Source organism: Manacus candei, unplaced genomic scaffold (assembly GCF_025592945.1).
Source record: "Manacus candei isolate 608988 ecotype Guabito, Panama unplaced genomic scaffold, ASM2559294v1 h1tg000026l, whole genome shotgun sequence".
Taxonomy (NCBI): domain Eukaryota; kingdom Metazoa; phylum Chordata; class Aves; order Passeriformes; family Pipridae; genus Manacus; species Manacus candei.
The window spans coordinates 799311-820777 of NW_026138074.1; the positions used below are offsets into that span (position 1 = coordinate 799311).

The 21467-nt window shown below is 35.7% G+C and overlaps 1 protein-coding gene across 2 annotated transcripts in view; it reads right to left on the reverse strand.

The window, feature by feature from the left end:
- The window catches only part of LARS2 (leucyl-tRNA synthetase 2, mitochondrial), an 87129-nt gene that overhangs the window by 45675 nt on the left and 19987 nt on the right, over positions 1-21467 (reverse strand). For both annotated transcript variants that reach the window (XM_051789142.1, XM_051789140.1), the window contains exons 6-8: positions 15652-15741; positions 12242-12385; positions 1285-1392 (exon numbers count right to left, since the gene is read on the reverse strand). In XM_051789142.1, the coding sequence (XP_051645102.1) occupies positions 1285-1392; positions 12242-12385; positions 15652-15741 (342 nt within the window). The remainder of the gene's footprint in view (positions 1-1284; positions 1393-12241; positions 12386-15651; positions 15742-21467) is intronic.

A 21467-nucleotide genomic window follows, 5' to 3' on the forward strand; every position in this document is an offset into this window, starting at 1 on the left:
ATATATCAATAAAAATACAATACTGAGTTCACATGTAATATTGCATTGTGCTACTGAGCCAGATTCAATCCCTGGCTAAGCAACCTGGAATCCTTCTATTCGCTTTTAATATGCATGCCCTGTTTCCAGGAAACTGAAATGAGATGTTACCTTTGAAAGCTAAAGAGAATTTAAGATTTTTTCAGCTACCATATGGCTTTCCACCATACCACTCCGATGAAGTCAATGCTGCGACTTAAGTACAGAAATAAAACAATAAAAGGTGGCACAACATTAAAACAATTTGACATAAAAATGAGTAATAAACTTCTAAGACTGCTTAAGAATTACCACCTGGAACTATCAACAAGGTTTATATCTTAGGTCAACTAACTGCGTATGGAGGTCTTAGAAGATTTTTCTGTAACAAGCACTGATATAAATTTTCAGAAATAATTGATAAAAACAACCTAAATAAAAAAAGGCATCTTTTAGCATGATGCAAATCGGAGGTATTTAGAAGGTTTAAGCTGTCTCAATTTGAAGTTCCCAAAGATTCAGTATTTTAAAATAAAAAGTCACTTTTAAAATGTTAGAGCAGAGTAAATAAGCACAATAAAGCTTTGAAGCACAAGGGCTGAAATTCGATCAGAGTCTCTAAAAAATCTCTTCTGTCACTATCACATAAATGAAACCTTTTGCCTCTCTTCAGAAAAATGGGAAAATCTGAAGTCCTTCTGAAGATAATTATAAATTTCTTCAGGTTTATTTTTCCTTCATCTTCTTTCTTTCCATCTAGACTTCTTTGTAGCTCCATCACTACCAAATGGTGTGGTTTGCATTATTTTAATTATTGTATATAGTAAATGAAATAATCGACAAATGTAAGCAAAGTAGGTTGCCTGAGGTCAGCCTGAGTCTGACAGAGAAGATGCCATGCAGAGAGGAGCAAAAGCCCAACTAGATCCCAGCTGACTTGTGCAGTTTATATTTCTCTTGGCACTGCTCTCTAAGTGTCCTGGCTTCCAGGAAAGCTTATTAGTTGGCACGTATTTTGGCATAAATACACACAGCCAATTTGCATCCATTTGAACACACAAACCCTTTCCCAAGGAGGATAGCAGGGAGTATCTCTTCAACCCACAAGTGGTGTTCTTCAGGAACCTGTCCTGGTCTGGGCGTGAATAACGTAATAACTTTCAGTAGGTTTCAAGCTTTTGATACCTGAAAATTCATTCCCACCATGCATTTCAGGGGTTACAATTAGCCTGGTCAAGATAGCAGCAATTGAAATTTCTGACTTACCTTCAGCAAAAAGTCAAGCGAGCAACCAACACAGTCACCTATCCAATTTGCTTGCATTTCTTTAATACCATACCACTCAGGGAGATCAGACAAAGCATCAAACATAGCCTAAAGCAATAAAAGAGATAATTAGGACATTCAGCTTTTATAAGCATACAAATTAATACTATGGGTTTAATTATAACTAACAGCAAAATGGTAAGGTGCTGGTAGAAGAGGAGGCTCAGGAGTGACCTTATCACTCTCCATAACTACCTGAAAGGAGGTTGTAGTGAGGTGGGGTTGGCCTCTTCTCCCAAGTAACAAGTGACGGGACAGGGGAAATGGCCTCAAGTTGCGCCAGGGGAGGTTTAGGTTGGATATTAGGAAAAATTTCTTCACGGAAAGGGTTGTCAAACATTGGAACAGGCTGCCCAGGGAGGTGCTTGAGTGACCATCTCTGTGGGTATTTAAAAGACCCACAGACATGATGCTTAGGGGTAGGGATTAGTGATGGACTTGGCAGTGCTGGGTTACTGGTTGGACTTGAGGATCTCAAAGGTCTTTTCCAACCTAAATGATTCCATATTATGCATCAGAGAAGAAATTAAGTGGTATCTCCTTCACTAGCCATAATATCCAACAGCCAACATATACTTCTATATATATATTTATACTCAACAAGAGATATATCTATATATTTATGTGTTTTCTGATGGTTGGCATGGAAGTGTAACAGACTATGCCAAATCAACTAATATTTGTCTAAACAATCTGAACAGTATGATTTTAATAAATGAAATCTATAAAAAAGTAAAGGAGAAGACAAAGGGACAGATAACTCATAGCTCATCTCATTTTTCACTTCATAACACTTCACATTTTTGTTATGAATACTCCATGACTGTCCAAAATCTTTACTCTGGCAGAAGTACTGCCAGAGGCATGAGTCACTCGGACAGATGGTGAATATGCTGAACTATTACAGTTAAAATCTAAGAATAAGGCAACATGTTGAATAATTTCTCCTTCAACTGTGATGCCCAACATCAAACGTGCGAGCTCTTTATTATCCCATTAATTGCTAACAACCTGCAGGGATGGACAGTAGCTACTATATGCTGCTCCAGCTAAACAGTAGGTAGTTAGATAATTAGTGAATGTAGAATTCACTCTTTTTCAAGAACGTGTTTCAAGTTGTGTTTTAATAACATTCTTAAATAATTACAAAATGAAATGTATAAAAGATACTGTAAGAATTATTTTCTAGTTACTGTTCTGTTGTATATCTATCGTTCAAAATACAACAAAAGGCATGTCCTTTGTAAATCATAACATCACAGTACCGCTTGGGACTATTATTACTTTCTACATCTTTAAGAATCAAACTGATTTATTGATGATTTATAAATAAAAGAATGGCAGGGGGTTTTTTTCCATAGTGTAACTTTAATCAGTTTTAGCTCACAATTGAAAGCATACCATATCACAGAGAATTCCAAGTTCTCAATATTCTCACTAATTGTAACGTTCCAGAAAGTACTGAGCTTTATCTGCTGTGAACCATCCATGCATATATATACCCCTACCAAAGAATAATGAGTAGCTAGAGATATATATAGAGAGGTATATACACAATACTTGGATATATTCTTTGCAAGAATTTTATGCATTTTAGAAAGAATGAAATTGTGCCAGTGCATGCAGAACTGGCTGGACACATTAGTACATTTTTATAAATCCTCCTGCTTGGATATTCATTCAAATCTACACTATATTTTCCTGGCAGAAGCAGCCAAACGTGCATGTGCTCTGCTGAAACTGTACATTCTTTAATTGCTTGCCAGCAAAACTTTCTAGATGTTTTTTCACTGCAGGATTAATGCACCGAGATTCATCAATACCAGTGTGATAATGATTTTACTCTAATTCACTGGCCTTATTATAAGCTATAGGCTACAGTTTAACTTTGCCCAGTTCTTCCCTTGATAATGCAATCGCTTCCTGCAGCTAAATACAGTAAGAGCCAACTTTACTTCACTTCAATGAAGATAACTAAACTTATTCTGCATGATATAAACCCAGCCTAGCAGGGTTTGCAAACACAAACCCTTCACATTTTAGTTTGCACATAAACAGTAGTATAGTGTGATACAAAAAATCCCCCATGCAAACAAAAAAACCTTAAAAAATTTTAATATGGAATTATGTTTCACAGTTCTTTGTGCTCAGTGCACTACCTTGGTTTCTTGTAATGGCTACAAATAGCAGATGAAGCAGAAAATGAACATGTAAACCACAAACACTTTATCTAGTGTCACAGAGGCAAAAAATATAGTGTGTGCATACTGCTAGCATGTTAATAAGTGTTTCTGAATGGTAAATTAACCTAGGATACTCACTAGCAGAAAAGTAGAGAAACATTAATTCTTACACACATGAATGCACTTGTACATTCAAAAGTCGTCCATGCAAATTAGGAGCTTTTAAAAAATTGCTTAGGGAAAACCCTTTAAAAAAAAATTCATTTTCCAATCCAATTGCACTACACCCTGCAAAAATAGAAACCTACAAATATATGTTAAAACTATTATTAATTTTAAAAAATTGCTTGTAGACTGTTTGGGTATATGAAACTCTTGACCAACACTGGCATAGAAAATTCCTGACTATCACAAGCTAGCGTTTGGAAAGTAAAATATTAACTCCATGAATTTTGCTTCCATGTTCTTTTTTTAAAATCACTGCCATGTTTGGTAGAACATCATCTGAATCATTAAAGTAGCCCCATGAATTCTGCAATTTGCCAACCCTGGCAGTGTTCAAGGCCAGGTTGGGTGGGGCCTTGAGCCACCTGGTCTAGTGGGAGGTGTCTCTGCCCATGTCAAGGGGCCTTGGGACTAGATGATCTCTAAGGTACATTCTAAAAATTCTGATCCTTAATGACATGTATATAACTCCTAGTTATCATGCCACAAGTTTATTAACCAGGTTTGTTAACACAGAGAAGACAATCAACAAAAAGATTCCCAGTACACAGGAAAATAAACTGAAGTAAAACCACGTTGGATTCTGGAGGGGCCAAATAACAGCAGCAACATTACGATCCAGTAAGCAGAGAGTGATAAGATTATCAAATAAACTCAATTTTCAAATTTCTGATGATGACTTCATAGTGAGAAATTTGGAAACATTAGGTAGCAAGGTCCTTCTGCTCTCATTTTTCATTACTCAGGAAGAGACAAGAAAACTTCAAATGCAAATATCTAATTACAGGAGAAATTACTCCCATCTTAATTAAACACAAGTCGGGGAATAGCATAAATACATTTTGGCAGTCTCTCAGATCTAAGGATAGACAGGCTCGGGAAAAAGCTAAAGAAATCAAAGCTATGTTTAGGGATGAGAATGACTTCGAGGCTCTAATACCTGGAGAAGATGAAGATTCAGGATAAACTAATGTTTCACAGGACTGCTCTACTCTTTCAGAACATACAGAAAATTCTGGCACAGCTAGAAGATGAAAGTCAACCAACTCAGATGATCAGAAAGTCACAAAATCAAGATGAGCTTGCTGAAATTTCATCGCAGACAATGATGACCAAGTCTGAAATTAGAAGTAACGCATTTGCATGTGGAAAACTGATCTCACATAGCGAGCTGTCTAGTCTGCTGAAGATTATGACAGAAACAGAACTTCAGTTAAGCAATCTTCAGGCAAAAAAGGGCCCATAAAACCACTGCTTGTAGTTCCAAGAGGGAGGATTCTGCTGAGCATCTAAAAAATTCAATCTCTGACTTTGTGAACTAAAATTTTTAGTAGATCAATACTTGCTCTGATTTCATACTTACTGAGAGTACTTCAACGCCTCTGTAATAGTAAATGAAATAAAGTGAAAAATCTAAATATAAGCTACAAAGTCAAATGTATACTCTTTTTTCAATGAAGACACTTTAATGAAGTTTGACACATTCGCAAGAAAACAAGACTAAAATAAAAAGGTCAGCAAAACGTTGCATTTCAAAAGAATTTAATTCATTAGTAAAATAAAATTGCATTCTGCTGAATTACAATAAAATTAAAAGCTTTTTTTCTGAGGAAGAGTCAAATAAATATCCAAGCTCTGTTTGGATCAAAATTAAATTCTTCACTTTATTTGATCAAACTCCCAAAGGAGTAACCAAACATTAAAATAAAGATTACATGAAATCGTTTAATACAACTTAATATATGAACTAAAGTAGAGGAAATTAAAGTTAGGCTGCCCACTGTTTTATTTTGCACTCTATTGCACAGTTCCAACTGTGATTATGCGGTACAGCTTCTGCTGGTATTTAATCTCTTCATGTTTTATTACTTTTTTTCCTTCAGTATTTTCTGTCTGCACTATTGTAGGTCACTCTTGACTTTTATTTCCCATGTGTGAAGAATATTGATAACATACATTAAATAGAAGCAATAACACAGATACCGTTTACACTTCAAATTTTTTCTCATAAATGTCTGGACTGTCAGCAGTTTTCCCATTTCTTTACCCTAAAATTTATGGGCAACAAACACCTATGTAGAAGTGTATGATTATGTAGAAGTGAGGCAAATCAATGATTCCTCAAAAGCACAAGGTAAAGCCATCATTATTCTCCAGATTTGCTCTTCAGGGCTGTTCTCTGCTTAAATTACCAAAGTGAAGATACTCCCTTTCCAATACAATGAAGTGTATCTTTGTGATGAGTAATTGATTCCATAAGTATCAAAGCTCTTTAAAAATATTTGTTATCATTTTTAGTAGTACAAAGCATTCACTGCTTTGATTAACCTTATACCAAGAGGAACTTTAAATTGATTTGATGATATTGCTGTATCATTAAATGAGATGCTGTGTTTAAACAAAGGTGAAAAGACCAGCCTGGTCTGGATATCCACAAACAACTTACTGTCTTGCCAGGCTGACAAAATAGGTGTCATTTTTTTATTAATGAAGTGCTAAGCAAGCTGAGGAGGCAGTGCTCTTGATCCCTGTCCAGAAGAGAGCTCTCAGCCTGACTCAAGAGGAAGAGTTTCAATGCAAGGTTTATGTTCTGTTGGAAGAAGACAACTGCGAGCTAGATCCCAAGGGTAGGAAATGAAAAAAATCACACATAAAGAATGAAAAACTAACCAGCCAGCATTTCAGTTCTCCTCAGTGATGAAGCATGACCTCATGCTATGAAAAAGCCTAAGCAGTGACAAGACTTAAAATCCTTAAATGCAGTGCTTCAGTTTCATTGCATTTCATTACTGTTTTGCCTAGTATCTAAGAATTAAAACAGAAAATAAAAAATATCAAGCAAAACACAATTACATTAAACAATTCCAAATCTATTCTGACCAGATGCAGTACAAAGCCAGAGAAAAGCTGGAGAAGAACTGGCAGACCATTTCTTCTGTTCCCCCCCAGAGTCAGCACCGTGCCCAACACCTATGTTCCTGCACTCCATAGAATATGAGATAGCTTTGTCTCTAAATGTCTGTACAAAAAAAATTATCTACAAAAGGGCACTACTTATCTGTATGGCAACTGTAAATTACAACAGCATAATTTTGTTGGTCCTGTTATGTTCCCCAGTATTTGAATTAAACATGCTAGGCTGTGCAAAAAAGGGAGATGAGTTAAGGCAAAACTTGAACTTTTAAAGTTGTTTCTATTTACTTTTCTTCAAGAAAAGATGATTTACCAGTTATTTGGGTGATTTTTGTAAAGTAAAATATGTTAAAACAGAAGAACAGAGACAATAATAAGACTAACTTTACCAATTCTGATTTGAAGACTCAGCTGACCACGCATGAAAAAAACCATAACAGTAACTTACAGGTACATGCAGAAAATACTAACATTTACAGATAGATTTTCCAATGAAACTGCCTACAGATTCAGCTCGGTAACCATAGCAACTAAATGTTTTAGCTTAAACACCTTAAATGCACAGACAACAATTTGAATAATAATGCCATCAGTTAAGGCATAGGCATTATACTTTCATCAAAGAAATCTGTCAAAAGAAAAATTACAATTAAAATGTTCTTTAAAAATCCATAAAAGCTGCTAGACCATTTTGTATGTACTTTACAGTTTAAAAAATGGGTCGTGATTACTTTACGACTTTACATAACCAAAATGCTTTCTGCTAAGCATTTAAAAGCATGGTCAATATTTTTGCTCTTTGAAAAATATTCATTGCTGATAGTAAATTGCCATGTGAGCCAACACTGCTTTGTTTGCATTTTTTATTGCAAGAAAGGAATATGAGCTGGTGCAGTAACAAAAAAGAAATCAAAGCAAATCCACAGATGATTCCTCTTGACAGAACAGAAATCTGAAAAATAGTGTGTGTGGGAATGAAACACTGACTCCTGTAACACACATGACTTCACAGCCCATTACTGATCATGTAATTCCTTGTTGTTATTTGAAGCATTGCAGATGAAGATTACTCTGATTAGTTTTTATTTTTATTAAGGTTGTGAGACACACAGAAAACATCAAATGATAAATGGGCGAATGAGAGAAATATGGATGACTAGACAGATTATCGATATACAGTATAAATAGGCTGAATAGTTACAACAAAATAATTGGTGGATGTTCCAAGTAGAAAATAAGTTATATCCATACATATTCAGCCATTATTGCTAGCTGGTAATTTGCATGATGAGTTAAGGTCTAGTAGATTCATTAAATATCTCTTAATGGACTTTGTCTATAAAACAAGGTTATGAAAGAGTTATATTTTCCTCTTACACAGGAGAGGAGCGAGTTACCAAAAGTAAAGATATTTTCCAACATACTTTCTCACTATGTCAACTTACAGAAAACTCAAGTGTAACTTTGAGAAGGAATAGGGAACAAATCTGCAGAAAGTCTTGTTCCAGAAAAAGGGCAAAGAAGGTGGAACTTTCTGACGTTTGGTCTTGAATTTCCATAAAATTTCAGAAAAAATATTAGTCACCAATGAAGGTGCAAGCAAAAGGTGACCAGAATCAAACGGTTTTCCCCATGATATACCAAAAGCAGACAAAGGTCTCACTGTAGAAAGATGAGTGGGACACTCATAAATTACTAAACCTCTAAGTCTGAAAGTAGCCAAAATGGGAAAAAATACATATCTTCCCCAAAAGGTGCAAGGATTAAATTACTTTCAGATAATCTCTTTGTGCCTTCCCATTTTTTAATTTCAAAATAAAAAGTAGTTAAAATTCAGTGGTTAACAGAAAACTAGGCTGAGAGCCTCTCTCTCACTGATAGACTGATCCACTTAGTTCCCTACTTTTTCCCAAACTTAGGAAAAGCATCTTGCACATGGAAGGATTAAATCTGTTCTGTGCTCATGAACTTGTCCAACCTGTGAGAAAATACCGAATTATTTTGACCATGCTAATCTGACACCATCTCAACCTTCTGGACACCTTCTAAAGAAGCAGAACCGGACAAAAGTTGTTCAACAGGTAATTGACTCAGAAACAGGAAATAAAGAGCTCAGGGGCAGACAAGTTGTGGCAGGGCAAACTTCTATTTCTACTAGTGTTTTATTGCAAAAAAATGTCAACTGTGAATTTGAAATCCCTAGGCCCACCACAGATCTTTATAATGTCTTCTCAGACTTCCCTTTTACAGGAGTCTGGCATATGGCTTATGATAAGTAACCTTCACCATATAAGCTCAGCCTGGATATAAATGCTCTCTACTAGCATAGCATCCTGAGCCTTCAGGAACCTGAAAATAATTGCAGTGGAGTTACTATACACATATTCATGGTGAGCCCCAAACAACCAACAAAAAAGGGAAGCAAGATCCATAAAGAACCTAAATGTATTTATTTATCATTAGAAGCACAAATATCGGAAGTCTCTGAATTGCAAAGAATTTCAGGAAAAGGAAGTTGTACTGATAGTGGTTCTGGTCCATTATGTAAGCCAGGAAAATCTCTTTAAGGAAATCAAAAATCAGAAGACATGAAATAATGCACCCTGTTGAAGTGAAGGTATCATCACCACTAATGCTGTCATCCTGAAATCTTACTAGTGATGAAAGATCTTTAACTTTTTGAAGTTAAGGAGATGTCTCTATTCTTCACACCTACTAGGACTAGCTCCGTAAAATCTGAACCCTCCACTCCCAGATGAAAGGCTCTATAAACAATAAAGGTAAATGAACATCTCCCTCTCAAAGCCCGGTCTCCTGGTAAGGGCTTTTGAAAACAGGTGGGGAAGAAGGTTTAAGGAGTAGGCTAGGAAAAGCGATTGCTGTAACCATAGTGTTCAACAATGTAGGACAATATGGATTCAGATCAACTGTCAACAGCCTGAATCCAAAGAAAAAGTAAACAAAAGAAACATATTTGGAAGCAAGGACTCATGGCTCTCACCACTCCTTGAAAAGTACTGCGGTAACTACCACAAGGAATGAAGAAACGTGTGCAAAGTTAAGTTTTAAGGATAATTAGTCAAGACATGTGGAAAGAGGAGCCAAAGTTGTAGCATTTAAGATCTATTATTTGGCTTCTGTCAAAATGCTGTTGTGAAGCTTCCTGATTATGTCAATGTGGGCATAGAGTTTCTAAGAGATTGAAAGACTTGGCCAGTATTAGCTCAGATACAGTCTCCCTCTGAGGGACTTTCTTTAGTTGTGGTTTGCAGTTCATGGGCATCCATTGCTGTATAGCCAGAACAGTCTTCTTCAGAAAGTAAGACACAACATGCTATGTTATCTAATCTCTGGCCATTTAAAAGAAGAAGAAAAAGTACAAAAAAAGGGAATTTATTTGTTCTAACCTTCCAAGAATGAAATCCTTCTAATATCAGATATTTGACTTAGTATAGCAGAGCCTGGTAATCTGCTCTTCTTATTTGAAGGTTTGGCAATTAAAAAAAAAGTAATATTTCTCCCTCTACAACCAAATGTTTAGAGGCCCTGCCAGAAGAAGCACAGTGAGACTGAAAGTGTGCCAGAACCATAGCAACAAAAAATGGGAGTCAGTGGAGGGTGAGTAAAAAGGAAAATCCAAACCACCTGCCAGCACTTGGTAGCATCTGTCACTGTACAAGAAGTGGGAGAACATGAAAGCAATGCTTGCCAAAGCACTTGAGCTCAAAGCAATATGGCATCATTCATGGATCTGGTTGTATCAGCTAGCATAGACCCTAAGAATACCAGCCATGAACAGAACAAAATTTTGGGAAACCTTTACAGAGATCCGTAGAGTACTCAACTGTCCTCTGTAGCAACGCTTTAAGATTTTGTAGGGGTTTATACAAAAGTTCATCCCCAAATGAAAAGCAGAAGCAGCTCTCATTCATGATACCACTAAGGTGTTCAAGAGCAAAAGGTCACTTGCACATTTACCCTTCATGTAGGTAAAGGATATGGTAGTCTCCTGAGGTGACATCTTTGGGGTGAAGATGAGGGGGTGTTGTGGAGGCAAAAGTTCCTTATCATCCGCTGAGCCTACTTATTGGGGAATGACATGTTGGAGACGTGATAATTCCAAGAGATGATGCCTTTCCCATAACAGCATTTCTAGAGTATGAATATTGAGCAAGAGGCAATAATCCTGTAAGGCAAGGGTATTTTCAAGGTTACTGAAAAGCTCCTCAGTCTTGTCTTTTGGTCGTGATGAGTAAAACTTTAAGGCTGATTCACGTCTCTTAGAGGGACATAAGAGAAAAGTGCTTTGGTGTAAGCATGGATACAGTCCAGAAATACCAGTCATTACTTCCTACGACCTTTATAAAGATAATAGACAAAAGACATATCAGTAAAGGCAGAAACTGTAATGAAGCTCCAGCCTTAAACTGAGGGAAAAAGTGAGTCGTGGCAGACCCTGAAATATCACAAAGGTCATAAACCATGAAATCTGGTCACAAAGGCACAGAAAAAAAGCTCAGAACACTGTGATCATTTTGTGATTGTGCAGACAAAATCCATTTTTCCTTCAGCTATAGCAAATGTTCCCTCTTTACTGCCAGAACAGACAGCACAATCAGAAAACATGCATCTCAAGTACCTCTCTGTGTATGAAGAATCAAAGCACCATGCAGGATATCTAAAGTTTTTCTCTTTTTTATGAATGGACCTAGAGTGAGACATTCTTCTCCCCGGATGAGTGGAAATTTATTTTCTTGAATCTAAGACTCATGAAAAGGATCAAAGATGAATTTTTAACATTTTCTTGGAAATAACTTTCGCAATCTGTACTTGAAGTCTTAATACACAAAATACTCAGATGGAATAAAAGCTTCACCCAGACAAAACAGAAAGTCGATACTTTCATCTCAGAGAGCATAAAGCCAAAACTTTTGTTGAAGAATTCATAGGTGTGCAAGTTATACTGTCCCACTACAATCAAAATTTGAGCTCAGAACAAAAAAAAGAATATTTAAATAACTTGAAACTATACTTTTTGAATTACAGATAATCAAATAGAGTACACTATGAAGTGAAGTAAAATAGAAGGTCCAGATGAATCTTCAATAAAGAGAAGTTAACTGTAGAGAACTATGGTTCAAACATAGATGGAAATGAATGCTGGATGATAGGCTGTGCGCCAAGCCCACAGGTCCAATAGGCCAACTAGACAAACAATTTTCTATTCCTAAAGACTGCACAGCTTTACACTCAAAATATACAGAAAAGCACTTGGTAAATATCGTCATTGTGCGAATTCAGAAATCATTCATTCACCTCTAATTCACTTTTTGATTTCTTCAATATTTAACCCCACACCAATTATTTAGACTCTTCAAGAGGTGAACAGAAAGATTTCAGGGATAATAATTTTTATATACACACATACACAGGGATGGGTCACATATATTATTATGCAATTATATATTACACAAACATGTATATGTAAAGGACCGTGTTCAGTTTGATTAATATTTCTGGATGAAAATTCACCTCTTTAAGTGCTACCAACATTTCCAAAAACTGCATTCTCATACCTTTGCATAAGCAGTTGTTTTGATAAACCACTGTTTGAGGTATTTCTGTTCCACTTTTGCTCCTGAACGCCATGAGCAACCATTGTCATCCACCTGTTCATTAGCTAGAACAGTCTGATCCACTGGATCCCAATTTACCAAGGCCTAAAAAAAGTTACAGGAAGAAAAAAATATTTTCAGTAGCTATTTAAAAAATAGAATCTTACTTTCCAGATACCAAAAGAATTATCCAGAAGTATACCTTGGACCCCTGAGTTTTCTATATTTTTCTAGCATCCATTTGAATCAGCAACATGGATTCAGCTGAAGATGTGTTGAATATTCATCTTCTCAGAATTCAAAAGACCCAAGAATGCAGTTGGCAGCGTTTTTCTAGACTGATCCAGCTAGCAGGAGAGGCTGACACTTGACTGCTTGGCTGTTAAATAAGTAAGTGTTCCGATCGACTATAATGCAAATGACATAGTCTGATGCTTAAAAGCTCTTCACTACTAATCCAAAAGTGTTGAGTCAGACTGAGGGAGATGAATAAAAAAGGATGTCCACTTTGAGAGGACATAATCACAAAGAAGTAGTATAATGGTCAACTATGTTTCAAGTGAAAGAGTTGATATTATCTGCACATAACTTCTGTCTGCTGTGTGAATTACTTTTTGAATCACCTTTCCTTCTCAACACAAATGCATCAAAGTGAAATATATCTTAGTGTTCAACTGTACAAACCTTGTTTTTTGAAGGTTAATTGAGATACCAGACATAATATACTGGGGAGGGAGCAAAAATCAAAATCTCTCTCCTCCCCAGTGTTCAACAATTTAGCTGATCACTCACCATAAAGGATCTAAGATCACAAAAGAATCCTATCAGTCATTCCAAAAGTGTTGCTAAATGCTAGATATTAAATTGAAAAAATGAAGAGAAAGTAAGAGAAAAAACCTATAATCAAAGCAATAAAGAAGAGTAATCCAGTACATTGAGTGTTATTTAGTATTTGAGCTAAATCAGACTGACTGAAAAACAGTAGCTCCATAGAGTTCTAATACATTAAAGATATTCTGAAAATCTCAAATGCATTTTTTGGGATGAGGAGGACTTAGTATCTCAATCAAATACTAATCACTGTCCTCATATTGTTCATGTTACATTTTATCTGTCATCGATCATCTTCTGAAGTGCCCATTTAAGAAATCAGTAGCTGAAAGGTCTTGTCTTTGAATTTTTAAAGTTACATTTTGTTCCTTCCATCTCTCACAGACTTTTGACTAATATCTAGAACTTGGCTAATAAATTAAATCTTTAGTTCCTACTTATACCTCACAAAGGCAACTTCTTGACAATGACAGCCTCTAAAACTACGACCCCAGGAAGCTGCTGAAAGTCATCTACACAAAGAAAGCACAATGCAAGAGCATACAGAGCACACCAATAATTTCAGTCTCCTCACTATGCCAATATAGACCATATGCTTTTAAGATAGGATTTGACTCATCCAACTTCAGGTATCTACAGCATGAGTATCTCTGGGTTTGGTGTCTCTGGGTCCACTACAGATTACAGGTGTCTAATCAAAATCACAGAGTCAGGGCAGGTATTATCCTCAGTGAGACACCCACTTCTGGTCAGGTCAATATTCTCTACAGTATAGTGACTAGATCAGTACTGCAGGAAAAAGAAAGAGGATTTTGCTATGGTGAATAAAGGTGTCCACTATGAATGCTGTAGCACCCAGACAGACATTGTTAATCCTCCATAATTGCATCTCTTGGACATACTGTGTGTCCCTGCCAGGGTAATTTCTGGTCAGACACACATACTCCTTGGCACGGAGTGTTAACTAGGCTAACGCTCTACTTGTCTTCTTCTTATTGTCACAGTAAGGCTAAGAGTTATTGTACCCAAAATGAAATTGTAATAAAGGAGACTTAAAGCTGTGCAAAAGTACTCCTTAATATATATTGCAGATAAACTGACAACATGAGATAAATTTATGCTTTAAGTATATACGACTATTCGAAGAGACCCAGGGTTATGGGCTCTCTGTGCCATCTGTTTCCTGCCAAAAAGCAACTGGTTCATATCCACTAGAGATTATATCCCCTACAGGTTGACAGATGCTGATTTAAGTCCTCAAACTGATCCCTGACTTGAAAGCAGATGGAAGTTGGAAGCAGATTCAATCACTTGTACCCAAACACCTCCAGGATCCCACAGTACTTGGAGCCTACATGAAAAATTTATTTTGTATACCATCACTGCTTGGAATGAAGCAGTAAACCTTGTGCTTTTCAGATTCGCTTGGGGTCACTTGTCAAGCAAACAAATTTACATATAAAAATATATTTGTTACGGCAAAGATAGGGGTTTAATTTTTTTATTACAAATTAAAGTGATTACACAAGAAAAAAAATAAAAAACCCCCAACCAAATCCAGCATGTTAGTACATATCACATATTGAGGCTTTTTGCTGGTTATCATTTAAGATCTCTGAGTACATCTTGCCTATGCAAACGGGAGAAGTAGCTCAGTAACACCCTGCCATCTTAAACGCTACCTTTTACCATCAGTCTCTTTCCCTGGGTTCAGAGAATAATTAGAGTACATCCCTAATTATATCCTATGTGGTTTTCTGGTTTCTATAAAATACAAATGAAATATCAAATTGTATTTAAGAAATCTTAGTTCCCATTTTAAGCTAGAAACATTCACTAAATTGCTACTTTGTTTAAGTGCAGCTGTTCAGGTATTTTGGAACTGCATTACCTTGGCTATACAGTGAGTTCTTTGGACTACTCATTTAACATCTTTGTTTTACCTCCTACTTAAGCAATTAACTGAACCCTTCACTTTTCAGATAGCCTGATACATGTTATTTACAAAATATTATAATTTCTTAATGTACTGCTAGCAGATAAACAGCTGTGATAGTCTTATGGCATCCAGTTCTTCTGTAACACTTTAGAGATCACAAATAGGGTTCAGGAATAGGACAGCTATGCACCCAATCTCCAACTGTCATATCCAATCCCATCAGTTCTGAGACAGTATCACAATAATGTCATGCAGATAAATAATCTCACAGCTGAAGAGACTCCTAATGATCACAGTGTCATATATTTTCATGAGGGAAACAAACTAATAAAAGCTATATTCTGATCCTGCACTTCAATGCAAATCTCTGACAATAAACACTTCTGATTTGACTTGTTACAATGGCCATTCATGTTGGTTTATTAGTTAGTTACATATAAAATTCAGTTATATATAACATTATTTCTATTTTGAGTGATTTAAAATTATTAGAGCACAATCACTGAATGAATGTGAATGGACAATCTGGAAATGTGCTACTGACACAAATAACTTAAATTAGTGTACCTGGAAAATATTAGAGTTCAAAGTTTGTACCTACCTCTTTTTGATACACTATCCCAGCTTCAAAAAGCTTAAGAAAGAGATATTGTGTCCATTTGTAGTACTCTGGCAAGCAAGTGGTTACTTCCTGTAGAAATTAAACAAAATAAAAATTCCTGAAACTATGTTTAGTATTTTCTTACATCATTTTAACATAGACAATTAACCCAGGAGTGTATAATATATTCCACAGAGAAAACATAACTGTTTCTTCATGTCTGTGTTCACATACAAACCTCATGTTTACAATTAGTGATATTCACCTGTACACGAAATCAGAGAACACAGGTTTTGTGTGGGTTTGATGTGCAAAGAAAAGTTTCCCTCTTAACACGGAATATAAGAATCCTGTAATATTAATGCTGATAGATATAAGAACAGAAGATGAATGGGAATGATCACAGCTGTCTGATCTGGGAAACAGCAAAACCAGAAAAAAAAAGACCTCTGTCAAAGAAGCCATCCTAGCCAGGTAGCCTTTTCCTCTGTTGCTCAGCAATGAAAAGCAGGAACAGAGCCTGCTGACTGCTCAGAGGCAGCTGGGAGCTGCTGCAGTGAAATGAGCAGAACAAGGGGCTTACAGCTGAAACATTGGATGCGTGAGGACAGAACAACACCACACAGGATCCCGGGCTGCTGTCAGACAGAACATGTGGGGCAGATAGGATTGAATACAGGGTAAGATTCTAAACTTCAAGATGAAAGACTTGCAAAGGATATCTTACATCCAAAGGTCAATAAGCAAGGCAAGGCAGCTCAAGTTAGGAGAAGGCTCTAGCTTGAAGGATGGAAAAAATGAGTCATAAAAGAAGTCACAAATGAGGGGGACTGTTAAGAGGGAAATAAAGACAGAAAAAATAAAAGACAACATAAGAAGGAGGAATGGGAATTAAGAGAATAGCAAGTAACTATAACGGATAGCTTTTTTCAAAACTCAAACACATTTTCTAAGTTTTAAGTGGAATATAATATTTAAAAAACAACCTACTGACCAATTGCTTACAAAGTTCCATATTTTAAATGTTTGTTCTTAAAAAAACAAACTGCATTTCAAGTAAACATCATAATATACAAAGATGACTAAGGGATTCCATCATTACATACTCCCAGTTGTCTCAATGCAAACACAGGTTTCACAGGTACAATGCAAACCTATATGCTCGCACCCACATACTTTAAATTTTGGCCAAAGTGAAAAGAACTGAGTAACTCAGTATTTAAGCTTTCATTACATCTTTAATATGTACCAGTAGAGACCAGATTTCCCTCCTCAACTTTTTCTTTTTAACTTGCACTTGTTTAAAGAAGAAACATTTCTACAAACTTTCTGCTTGACCACATTTGTACATATTGAAGTGGAAGATGGCTGAACTTCAAATCAACACAAACACCTCTTGATTTTAGAGTTACTGATAAAAACTTTCTCAGTAAGCCACTGATAAAATTTATTCCCTTTATAAATAGTTATCAAGTACCAGGAATAGCTCCAAATGTGAAATGTCTTTCACGTGGGCTTTCCTATCATCTAAGCTTCCCACTACACACAACTCCTGCAATATCATCTGCTACTCAAATGACATCTGAAACACTCTAGCATAAAATTTTTATTCTTTTTCTACAACTTTATATTCTAGTTGCTTTGAACTTTATATTCCAGTGCTGAAACACTATTTTTTACAATTAATATGACCTTTGAATAGATGTGCCTCAAAAGTGCGTATAAGAGGCTTTCAAGATCAGAAACAGACATTTAATGGCAAGTTTTCAGCACAGCATGTGAAGACCTAGTAATGAAAAACAGTTGCTTGATTAATTCCCTGTGCTCTGCACTGAAAAAAATCCACTTGATAAAAGTCTGATTTCCATCTCTCCAACCAAACACTATCCATTTAGTAATTCTTCCCCCCCCCTGCTTCTTCACACAGTGACAACAGTTCTTCTGCCAATGTGATGCCACTACAGGCAACAGAATTTCACCACTGGAATAGTGGACACATAAAAGAAGAGAGACAATCCCCTTCAGTACAGTGTCAGACTATCTGAGCAACAGACAAACGGGTAGGACAACAGAAGTGAGTTGTCAAATAAAAATTGTAAAATGATTGGAGATTTGTCCTTCTGGCCCTGAATGGCAGATCTGTGCTTTCTGAAACAAAAAGATTACATGTCCCAATCTAAACAAGCATGTTACAAGCCAGACAAACTTGAGCTACAAGATACAAGGTAACTCCTGAGAATGGAATCCCATGTACGTGGTCTCTCACAAGTTGTAAATTGACACTTTTTAGAAAGAAATTCAGCAGACCGTGTCACTGAAAAAAAAAATCTGCTGTGTGGTCATTGAGCTGCAAAAAGATCACTCAAGTTCATAATTTAACTTTATAACCATGAAGGTTTGGAGTAGCATTTGAAGTTAACGAAGAAAGAGAAATTACATCACTATCAAGTGAAATGAGCTGCTGAAGGCAAGCCAGCAAACTCTTGTCAATCCCAAAATATGTTTTGGGTCTTTTTTTGCCTATCATTTAGCACATTAAGATTTACAGTTAAAAATAATTTTCTATGTATTCCAGTTACTGATCTTGATTAAATAAATGATGTCTGGTAAAAAGTTTCCATTATGCTGCCATCATGCTTAAATTAAGGCGAATGTTAATGTTTCTATTTATACTTTATAAGCATGACAAAGATCTGCAGAGCATTAACATAACTAACTTAACTCAGAAATACACAAAAGAGTTTATAAAAGGGATTGAAAAATAGCACGCTGGAGCCATTCCACCCTGCCAAAAATTGTTACTTTCTGCTTCTCATTTGTGATCTGAGCACTAGCATAAACAGCACACATATAGAACCCCAAATCATAAAACGGTTCAGTGAATATATATAACATGACATTAACATATTTTCTCCAAAAATAAAATACCTACTAAAAAATCAGAACCCTTTTACAAATATGTAAGATACTGCTCACTGTCCACTGCATTTGCTCTTCAGTGTTCTGTGACAGATTTAGTCATCATCCATTACCTCTGCCTTTCAGGTGGTAATATGAAATGGGAGGGAAAGCATCTCCCTCTTCTCTCCATCCATTTTCCTTTTTCCTCCTGTCAGCTTCAAAAAGAGTATCCGATACTCTCACCAAAATGCCTCTTTATCATTGGTTACTGTTAGTGCTCCTTATTCCTACAGGAATGACACTCATTCATCAAATCAGTTCATCACAACAATTAAAACAAACCACCTGTAAGAACAGTCTGCTTTTAAAAGGACAGGTACTGGCAAGTACCTAGAAGTACATAGAAGAGAAAGACACCTACCCTTATTAAAAACTACCTTGCTTAATCCATTTATTGCAGCACAGTAATCTGTTCCTAACAAATACCACGATGGACGGACGGGTTGGTATCTTACTTACTTTTGCAAATAAATTCTCAGTTACAGATTAAAATGGCAGTATTACAATTTAGATTTGGTAGCACTGCAACTGGGAAGCAATAGATTCATGTTAACGTTAAAGGGCCATTCATAATGAAAAAATCTGGTTTAAAAAAATTCCTTTCAGCTACAAAAAAATATGGGAAAACCATCAGGAAAGAGTTTGCATTAAAAAAATCCTGAAAAAACGCAACTCAAACTGGATGAAAGATTTTGGTGTTTTTAATAAAAGAAAAACTCATTTTCAAATGCTCTGTTTTAAAATTCATTATTTTTTCTAAATCTGCTCTGTTCTTACGATGTTCTACTATGAATCTCTGACCTTTTAACTGGTTTTTGCTAGTATTTTTAAGAAGAAAGTTACATCTTCAAGCTACTTCCATGGCTTTCTTTTTTTTTTCAAATAAAAGTAATATTTACAGGCTGCATGAAAAGGTTTACTTGTTCTAAGATCCACCAGGCCTTATGAATAACGTATAACTGGAGAGAAGTCATTTCCTAGTTTATTGCCAATAATTTTATTTTTACCATAGTCTTATGCTATCCTAAAGATAGGCATGTTGCACTTATTTAAAAGGAAACAAGCAGAAAAAATCTGGGCAGATTCTTTTCAAATTCTATTTGGGAAGATTAAACAGTTTAATCAATTATTTGCCTATTTTGGTTTTAAAGGGCATGTAACACCTCATCTGAAAGTATAATTATTTGATTTCTGAGGTTCAGAGATAGACCAACCTACATTTCTAAATTAATTTGAATATTTGTATTTCAAAGGCCCTTAGTTTTATGCTTTATTAGCTACAAATACAAATGTCATTCAGTGCCTACATTTTAGAGCATGAATATCTTTCTTGAAAAAAAAAGTAGCCTTGTATCAACAGTTTGCTTCTTTTATTTAATTACAAGTAGGATCACTGATTATCAGTGATATGTGGATGAAAAGGAAATAGGGACATTGTACATACAATGTACATAGGTACATAGGTAATGCTCTATGTATTGTTAGCTTTATGCATGCTCAGGCAGAGCACAAGAATGACTTCAAATCTAAACAGAAAAATATCTGCACAAAGAAAATCTACCAAAGATTTTGTCTTTTTTAATGTACTCTTATGCAAAATAAGTATGTCACTTGGAATGCAGAAATTGAAATGCAGAATGAGCTACTTTCTATGAGAAAATTATAGATTGATAGTAACAGCAGTGGTGAACTGATGGCTTGCTGGGAACATGCATTCAGTCTGATGGCACTCCCGAGAAAAAGAAAGGAAAAATGTTATATGCTCTCCATTCCTTGTTGCTGATGACATGAATCTTTGAAAATTATATTGCCTAATTTCCTTGAAAATCATCTTTAAAAAAAGTGGCAAGCAGATTGCCATGCTATCTGAGGTGATATTTTTGAAAAATCTGACCACCAGGAATGGTCAGATTATTGGTATCTTAAAATCAAAACATAACTGCAATGTTGGGGATTTTTTAATTTTGCAGGTGTTTTTAATGTCTCTTAGAGACATTTCTTCCATGCTGAAACTTCAGCTTTGTAATCTTGCATCCGAGAAGCATAAATGTTCAGAATAGAAATGCTCTCTCTCTTATTGTTTTTTCTAAGTATCTCCCCAAAATCGCACCATTTTTGAAGTGATTTAAAAATACAGCATTTCTTATTTGAGGCACTTAAAATACCTCCATGTTTCAGGTAAAAAATTTTAGATTACTATCAGTATTTAAAAGCAAAGTACTTATAGAGTTATTTTATGCATTTAATTACATTTTTCATTTGCTTACATTTTCTGTTCAGGAGAATAATTTTAAGGTGTCTTTGTAACTTGACTGTCCAAAATCATCTAATTAGCTTTTAATAATGTCTTATTTGTGGTGCCTCACTGATTAAATAATTTTACTTACTGCTGCAACATAAACATATTTGCACATTTTGATTTATAAGACAGAGAACAACAAAAAAAACCCCACAGATAAATAAAAGGAAATTTCTACTATCGCAGGTGCACTGGGATTTGTGCATAATAATTTTATCAAGCAATAAAATTAGACCTAGTCTTCATATTCCTGGACAGGAATTTCTCGACCACCAGACATGACTTTAGAGGTAGCCAGATTCTTCAGCACAGCTACATGCACTAGGTATTCAAAATGGACTTTTTTCCCCCCTCACTTCTTTTTTCCTTTACCATTTCTAAAATGGCAACATTTATTTAAGTTCCCTTCCCATCACCTAGCCATATAGTATACTCTAAGCTGGCCACAGAGGACAGGGACAGTTAACATAAAAGGTTCACACTCTAAAAAGGCAATTCACCACACACTAAAATAGGTATCTAAGTTAGGGGAATGGGCTCCCTCCAGCATGTATTT